The sequence below is a fragment of the Solanum pennellii genome, chromosome 2, assembly GCF_001406875.1.
Source record: "Solanum pennellii chromosome 2, SPENNV200".
In the NCBI taxonomy this organism is placed as follows: domain Eukaryota; kingdom Viridiplantae; phylum Streptophyta; class Magnoliopsida; order Solanales; family Solanaceae; genus Solanum; species Solanum pennellii.
In genome coordinates, this window is record NC_028638.1 from 40,138,299 (window position 1) to 40,147,395 (window position 9,097).

Genomic DNA, 9,097 nt, shown 5'->3' on the forward strand with positions numbered 1-9,097 from the left:
GCCACGAGTAAACAAATCTAAAATTCTTGAACCCCCACCCCACCCACAAAAATATATCGGGACTAAAGAACAAGCCTTACTAGCTTTATCTTGGAGCCGGACATGTCTTTACCCATTAGTCTTGTTCATATCCCAGAACTGCTCGTTTGTTATTTTGATCGACTTGTTAGTCACTAATGGACGTTGCACTTGTGTCAATATGTTATTTAGGGCTTAATATATATGTATAATATGGGTGTTTGTTATGGAGGAAAAAAGAATGTTTTCCAATTGTCCCATATATTCATTTTGTCAACATTTTTGGAAAACATTTTCTTTAGGAATACAAGTTCCTTAAAAATAAGGAGAATAACTTCCCTAGTGGAAGTAAGTAAAACATGTCCCACAAGTGGCATTCCACATTAATTGTCCTCCTCACCTTCGCTCCCACCCCTGTAGCCCGCATCCCCACAACCCTACCCCACTCCCACCTCCATCGTATTTGTCTAGATTATATACAAATATTTTTTGCTTGTGTATTGAACACAAAAACATAAGTAAGAAACTTATTTTCCAGGAAACATTTTGCTTTATATTGAAGACACCCTATATTTTGATTAGTGAGGCTTAATAAGGCTATATTAGGACTTAACCTTTTCTTTTGCAAGTACGTGGCTTTTGCCAACTACTAGAAACTACCAAAAGGAAACCCTCAATATGTAGGTTGTACAAAGATTAATTTTGTATACCCTGCTTGTGATATCCTGGAATCTAGCATCATAGTTGTATAACAACTGACAAAGTTATCCTGGGGATGTTTCATGTTTGATTTCCGACCCATAGCAATGTTGCCTATATGTTCAGATTCTGACCAGCTTGATCTTTCTTTTTCGTTTGCTCCATGGAGTAACATGTATTCTTGTACTTTCTGTTTGAACTATACTGATATTTGCACCTGATGTCTTTTTCTTGCACAAATAATGACAACATGGATGTTTCTTAGTGACAACCATCTTGTTGAATTTCTACAGAATGGCCATGCAAACTGTAGCTCCACCTTCTGCTCAAGTCGTTGGAAATGCTTTTGTTGAGCAGTATTATCAAATTCAGCATCACTCCCCTGAGTCAGTGTACCGATTCTACCAGGATTCAAGTGTCTTGAGTCGCCCAGATGCTAATGGCGTGATGACATCAGTGACAACAATGAAAGTGAGTATAAGTAGAATTAATTTGTTTACTTTTATGATACGTAATGTGCTGGAAGGTGTTGGGCAAGCGGAACTATCATTTAAGTCTAACGATCTATCTGTCATTGACCCCAAAACCAAGCCAAAAACTCTAGAAGTTTTTGACGACCAAGTTTTTCATCTACTAACTCATGCTTATTTCTTGTACGAATCTATCTTCTTGTATTTTTTTGTTGTTTTTTTTGGTCTGCTGAGGAAAATACATATGGTATTAGGAGGAATAGACACTCCTGCCTCTTTCACCCAACGATGCGATTAAACCTTTTCAGGTTCCACCATCAATTCCAGTTCACCCTAAAGTGATAAGGGTGGAGGGGAGGCAATATCAGAACAACCACAAGCATGACAAAGCAGCGAGACATGGAAAATAGGATGTATCTTAGATGTTTGAGGCAGCTGCAATTCATAAGAAACAGGACCAACTCTGCAAACAATTTTGTATGTTCCAAAATATCTAGGTGAAAGGTTCTCATTAAGACGTTTGACTGAACTCTTCTGCCGATAAGGACACAAATGAAGGAAAACAACATCACCCACATTAAAAGATAAGTTGCTCCATCAGCTTGAGTCTTCATTCTAGATTGAGCCTTCATCAAATGGAATGCAGTATCTCTAACATTTGATCTCGTCCCACGAGCTGCTGTTCAAGTTCAACAATTTTAGTTTCTTCATGAACAAAGGGATGCAAGAGTGGTGGTTCCCTCCAGTACATAATCTGGAAAGGAGTCATATTGGCTGAAGAGTGGTATCCACTGTTGAAAGAGTATTCAGCCCAAGAAAGATATTGAAGCCATGATTTTGGCTTGCCATGAGCAAAACAACGCAAGTAAGTTTTAAGGCTTCGATTGACCACATTTCTGTTTGACCGTCATATTGGGGGTGATATGAAGTACGCATACAAAGACGAGTGCGACTAAGGCAAAAAAGTTCCTGCAAAAATGCACTTGTGAAGACAACATCACGATCTGAAAGAATGGAGCAAGGTAAACCGTGCAACCTGACAATTTCCATACAGAAAACCCCAAACTCTGTTTTAGCGGTAAAGGGATGAGATAAAGCAAGAAAATGGTTGTGTTTACCTAAACCTGTCAACCACCACAAAAATAGTATCAAAGTCATTAGAAGGAGGAAGTCCAACAATGAAATCAAGGGAGATATCCTCCAAAACATTGTTAGGAACGGGTAAAGGCTGTTAGAGACAAGCTGGAGCTAGCGTTTCATATTTATGTTGCTGGCATATCAAACAATTCTGGACAAACAACTGAACATCATGCTTCAAACAAGGCCAGAAAAAAATTACGGATAACCTTTTGAGAGTTTTCAAGTATCCTTTGTGCCCTCTTGTTGGAGAATCATGTACTCTGCTAAAATTTTGGCTTTGAGCTCAGGATAATCAGGAATAACCAACCAAGATTCGTTATAAATATGGTAAGGAGATAACAAGAAATCAGGATGAATTAGTGGATTAGAAGAAAGTTGATCTCATATCTATTTAGTATATGGATCAACTTCAGTTGCTTTTTTCAAATCAATGAAATCTAATGGAATAGGCATTACCAAAGTAAAAAAAAATCAGCATGTTGAGGGTGACGAGATTAAGGCACCAACTCCTTTGATTTCACTTCCTGACTTATAGACAATAGTGAAATCAAAAGGTAATAATTTAAACTACAAACGTTGTTCAGCAGTAGTCACCCGCTAATGCAAGAGATACTTTAGGCAAGACTGGTCAGTAGTGACAATAAAATGCCGACCCAAAAGATAATGCTTCCATTTTTGCAATGCAAGGACCAAGGCCAACAATGCACGATCATAAGTAGATTAGTAGAAAAGGAAAATCCCTTGCTGAAATAGGCTACTGGATAACACTATTGCAGTAAGATAACCCCAAACCATTAGATGAAGCATAACACTCAACTGTAAACTTTTGAGTAAAGTTGGGAAGAGGAAGCACCGGTACTGATGTCAAGATCCTCTTTAAATTTTGGAAAACCTCTTCCTCTTTTGCATGCCAGGAAAAAGCATCTTTCTTGGTCAATTTTAGAAAAGTTTGTGGCTTCATGTAATTCATTTTACAACTCATCAATATTGGGAATGGGTATGTGTATGGGACAGTGGTTTTGTTTAGGCTACAGTAACCCACACAAATCTGCCAAGAGTTATCTTTCTTTTACACTAGCAAAACTGGCAAGCAAAGGGACTTGAACTAGGACGTATGAAACCAAATTTTAATAAAGTTGCAACTTGGTTCTCAATTTCAGTATTTTGACCATGTGGGCAATGGTAAGGTCATGTGGGTAATGGTAAGGTCTGATGTTTGGAGGTTAGAATTTGATAGCAGAGGAATAACATGAGAATGTGCTCTAAATGGTGGAAGAGATGTTGGTTCAGAAACCACAACTGAAATTAATCTTAAAGTGTTTGGATTGGATACGTGGACCTTCTGATAGCATGTTAAAGATTGGAGAGAAGCTGTGGCTGAATCTGTTGATCTCAAGCATTGCAATTTGTAATGTTTCCCTTGCCAATAGAAAATTATGAACATATCCTTCTAGTTAGCTTGAATTGTCTTGTGAGTAGCCAACAATTTGATACCAAAAACCAAATCATCCCCTCCAATTACAAAAGGGTAGTACTCTTGAATTGAATTTGAAGATTTCGGGCAAACTTTTTTGCAGCATATGATGTACTCATTCCCTATTTGGACACCGTATATTAGAACTATTTCTACTGGTAAATTATGCTCTTTCACATTTCACAATGGATTCAACAACAAAATTATGTGTGGGACCACTATCTTTTAGTTTTAAAACCTTTCTATGGTTGATCTCACCCTGAAGCTTCATTGTAGCATCAATTGACTGTCCGAAAATGGCATTGAAAGAAATTTCAGCAATGTCTGTTTCTTGAGGGTTATCACCAACTACTACATTGACCTCATCAACCTCTTCCAATTGATCTTCTCTGGTAATCTCCATGAGAGATAGTTTTGCAGATTTGCATCTGACCGGGTGCAAATTTCTCATGGAAACGATAACAAAGTCCTTGTGCCATAAGATTTCTCCTCATTTCCCATGTCCGCATTTGAAGAGGTTGGGAAACAGTTGGGTTGGAAGAAACATTGCTGCGTGGATTGTGATGTGTAGAGGAAGAATTGTTTTGGGTGTTTCTATAGAATTCAATGGTTGTACAATGGGTTTGTTGATTGGGGTCCAGTTAGGCACTCTATGGCTTCGAGTTGGGCCTAATTTATTTTCAAATTCAAGTGCCAAACTCATAGTCCTGTAAACTGTTCTAGGTTTGTAATCCTAACATCGGATTTAAGTTCCTCTTTCAACCCATTCAAGGACACTCCTAAGAGACAGTGATCCAACCAGTTTATGACCCTAGACCAATGTTTTGCGTATTCTTGATGATACCCCGTATAAAACCCATTTGTTAAATGTTACAAAGGTGCTTGTCGGGATTTTGAAACTCTACAGGACCATAATTTTCTTGCAATGCTTTTTTAACAAGTTCTTCCCAATAAAGTAAAGTTAGCTTACGATTTATCCAGGAAAAGAGATCCAGAGCAACATCCCCTTCCAAATACATCGCTGCAATGTCAACTTAATGTTCCTCTTGAGTTTATTAATAGCAGAAATAATTTTCTGCTTTCAAAATCCATCCTCATCGGTGTATGGCCTCGGGGAAGTATTTTTTGGCCAAGCTGGACTATCAATGTCTTCTTCCTTTTCTTCCCAAGCATATTTTCCTCTATTATGGTTTCGGGTGACTGGATTCTTCTTGTTGAGGGCAACTAGTCTGGGCTTTCAATGTTGCAACATCTGCTGCCAGTGAGTAGTCGTATTTAGTTTAGATGCTGTGGCAAATAATTGTTAGACAAGAGATTCAGCATTATGAACGCCTTCTTGTAAATTAGACAATCTGGTATGGACCATGTTGGATCGATCTGCTATGATAAAAACTGATAGTAATCAGAAGTAGAGAATCGAAGAAATAGAAAAAAGCAAGTAAATTTATTGGCAATAGTTTGTGCAAGAATCTTAAAAATAATTATACTAATAAAGTTGTCTGTATGGAGAGGACAAGACTCCAGAATATAGTAGTTTTAATTCTTAATCACATACCCCAAATAACTAATCCTATTACATATATATGGAGAACATAATAGGATAAGACTGACACCATAAACTACTAACTAGGAATAATATAACTGCTAAACCAACTGCCTGGAGCAAATCCAGGGAACAGGTCTATCTGCTGTAGCAGTTGTGTTTGTCCAGAACTCTTAAACTCTTTATCCTTTTGTCGAAACTTTCTTCTGAAGTACCTCTTGATAGGTGGGTCAGTATCAAAATCCTACTTCTTGTGCGAGATATGATTTTAGAAAAAACAATGATTTTAAGAATTGGCACTGTAGAGTCTGCAAATGTATTAGCCGGATTTGTTTGGTATTCATTTCGTTTCTCTCTCTAATAATTTTTGATATACTTGCTCATGAAAAGAGCCCTTTTGAATGTTTCTTCCACTTGCCCTAGATCTCCTCCAGTAATAGAAGCAATGCAGATATTTGAAAGAGCTGTAGTTACTGAAACTGATATGTAGAGCTTTCAGATTTTAATGCTTAACTGCATGATCTGTAGTATTCTATTCTTTTCCCTCGACTTGAGGATGATACTTTGGTCATACCAGCAAAACATTTACTAATTTTGTGGTGCTGATTCAAAAGTCTGAAAGCTTTTTGTATTCCCAATTTTATTAATTTGGGAAATTCTGAGTGATTGTTGATTTGTTGTCAAAAGATATCTTTATTCTGTTTGTGAAAATAGGTAGCACCAATTGTTTACCTTTCAAAGTAAAAGAAGATAATATCAATTATTTTCCTATGGCATCTTTTACTTCCTGTTTGAGAAAATTTAAATGGGTACCTGATGTTGTTCGTATACTTGTTGGAAATGGGCACTTAGTTGATGTTGTAGAGAAGATGCTTATTAACACCAAAAAATACTTTGAATTTGACAAAGGCATGTAACCTTTGGTTCATGAATTTGAAAGCGAGGTTAAAAGCTTGATGTAACAACTTGGTGGGGTCTTAGAAAGCAGTGCGTGGAGTTAGTCTCAAAATTAATTTAGGGTGCTCATTCAGAAAACATAAACGTGGTTGGTAGCATTGGAAAAGTTGATTTTGAGAACTGGCCCTCAATGCCTTTGGTATAATAGCAAAGGTAGTACAATATGGACATGAGGTGCACACATGTCATGAGCTCAAATTCTGTTGTGAACCGGATTTTGTATTTAAGTAAAGAAGGGTGGAAGGTGACCTATTATCCATTGAGTTTCGGTGACAGCAACAACAGATTTTCGGTCATAAAAAACGGGTTTCAAAGTTATGACTTTAATGCATGCTGTCCACTTTGTAAAATGACAGAATATGACCAAGAGAAACTGTTGCTATCCCAAAGTTAGAAGTCCTTTCAGAGATTAAGAAATGTGTAAAACCTGTCTGTCTTACAACATATAGATGTTCCAAGGTCCTTGGTATCTTCTTTTGATAAGTAGATCTTTGGGTGTTAAAAGCTGGCAACAAATTTATTTGAGACTTGGACAATTCCTTTGGTCTAGAAAATGCCTTCCTCATATCTATATTGTGTACTTAAAGTGTTGCCAACTTTACATGATTAGTAGAATGCCAAAAGTGTATTTCTTGTATTGTTCTTTGTTGCACCTTTTTAAAAATCTTGTTTAGAGATATTATTAATTGAAGAATCATTAGCAAGAATTGTATAATAAGGTGATAAATTGAATATTATCTTGCAATATGTAAAACTTTATCGCTTTTCTTGATGATTGAGCAGAATATCAACACTTTGATATGTTCATTGGACTACAAGAACTACAAGGCCGAAATAAGGACTGCAGATGCACAAGATTCCTTCAAGGATGGGGTGGTTGTTTTGGTGACTGGATGCTTAACTGGAAGGGATAAGTTAAAAAGGAAATTCGCCCAGACATTTTTCCTTGCTCCGCAGGACAAGGGTTATTTTGTGTTGAATGATGTTTTTAGGTATGTTGAAGATAATGAGATTGATACCGTCTCAGAAGTGCTTAATGGAACTGAGGATGTGCAGTCAGAGGTTCTGACCCCTGATCCAGGTTGGATCTCTTTTCTAATTCAATAAATGTACTTGTTCTTTTATCCTCTTAAATATTTTACTATTTTCATTTTGAATACAGAACCTACTCATGTGGTTGATCCTCCAAATCTCGACCAAGATGGCTCACCTGCAGAAGAAGTTCAACATGTTGAGGAAAAAACCAATGACTCTTCGGTAGATGGGAGGCAAGTTGCTGATGAAAGAGAGATTGTTGTGGAAATTGGATCCTATTTCAACGAGGACCAGCACCCTACAAATACAGAATCAGCTAATTCTGTTGCCCAAGAGGATGCTCCAAAGAAGTCGTATGCATCAATTGTCAGTTCACAAACAAAGAAAGGGCCAACCAAAATCTATGTACCCACCAATACTTCTAGAGTTGCTCCTCCGAAGGCTGTAAAGCACCCGATTGCTGCAGTAGCACAAAATGCAGCTCCTGAATCATCAAATTCTACTACCACTAGTGGAATCGCTGTACCTGAAGCTAATGATGCTGAAGATGAAGGTATAATCTCTTGAAACCTGTCTGAAATAAACTAAGTACTTCGATAATGTGATGGACGCATCTATGTCAGAAAAAATGGAATTGGGATGTCAGTATCTAATTTTTTAGCAAATAAAGGAGCACAATAAGTAGATGTGTTTTGAGTTTGATCTAGGTGTTGTATTATCTGATCTGCTTGCAATTGTCATGTTCATTCTGCTTCTGACTTTCTCATTGCTTAATGTCCCATTAAGAGTACATTGTCATCTAATTTGCTTAAATTTTAATTCTTGTAGCTGAGGGATACTCTATTTATGTCCGAAATTTGCCTCTAGATGTTATTGTAGCCCAACTTGAAGCTGAATTTAAAACATATGGGCCTATTAATCAAGGAGGTGTACAAGTTAGAAGCAATAGGGTTAGTGCAACACACCTTATATTCATCTTGGTTCACTGACCTACAGATTGTTAATGTGTCCACTTATTCCCTTTTCTGCAGCAACAAGGATTCTGCTTTGGCTTTGTTGAATTTGAAGATATGAGCTCCATGAACAATGCCATACATGTATGTGCCCCTGAAATATCATTGCACAGTCTATCTTTTTATAGAATTTAGAATGTGTTTACTTCCTAGACTTGTTAGTACATGATATGAAGATGCATTACTGTGACTATTCTTTTTTTTCCAGGCTTCTCCCATTATCAAGGGGACTCGTCAAGCTGTAATAGAGATGAAGAGAACAACAACTAGAGGTAAGTTTAAGAGTGTATTATCTTTAAAAGTTTTGGATGTTGAGTTCACATAAAAAAAGTCAGACATCAAGTTCTGCAATCTATTCATACCATCAAACTATAAGAGTTAATTGGACCATGACCTTTTCATATAAAATTATAAACCTGCTTTTTCAATTTGATGTTACAGTTGGTAGCGTTAGAGGCTGTTTCTCTCCTAGAAGAGGAGTATTCCGAAATATCAATTTCAGGGTCCGCGGAAACTTTGGTGGAGGTCGGAGCTATGGGAGAAGTGAATTTGGAGGACGCGATTTTTCATAGCGTGGTAGGATTCAAGGTGGACGTGGTGGTGAAAGCTATCAAGTAAGAGGGAGAGGGGGACGGAGAGGTGGCCCTAGTCAAAGTTCTGCTACAGCATAGTTAATGTGGCTGGATAAATTTTTTGGTGGTAAATTTTGATCTAGTTTATTTGTTTGCCAGTGTACTGGCAGCGGAAC

The 9,097-nt window shown here is 37.3% G+C and overlaps 1 protein-coding gene across 1 annotated transcript; it reads left to right on the forward strand.

The window, feature by feature from the left end:
- The first annotated feature begins 1,011 nt into the window (after positions 1–1,011).
- LOC107010805 (ras GTPase-activating protein-binding protein 2-like) lies at positions 1,012–8,921 on the forward strand. Its single transcript, XM_015210081.1, has 7 exons — positions 1,012–1,188; positions 7,085–7,382; positions 7,464–7,889; positions 8,165–8,286; positions 8,368–8,433; positions 8,558–8,621; positions 8,791–8,921. Exons 1-7 carry the CDS (start codon positions 1,012–1,014, stop codon positions 8,919–8,921), a joined length of 1,284 nt encoding a protein of 427 aa, XP_015065567.1.
- Positions 8,922–9,097: the final 176 nt, after the last annotated feature.

Coding starts and splice junctions, on each gene's coding strand:
- LOC107010805 (XM_015210081.1), top strand. CDS start 1,012: ATGGCCATGCAAACTGTAGCTCCACCTTCTGCTCAAGTCGTTGGAAAT. Junction 7,890..8,164: donor TAATGATGCTGAAGATGAAG/GTATAATCTCTT, acceptor TAATTCTTGTAG/CTGAGGGATACTCTATTTAT. Junction 8,287..8,367: donor TACAAGTTAGAAGCAATAGG/GTTAGTGCAACA, acceptor CCTTTTCTGCAG/CAACAAGGATTCTGCTTTGG.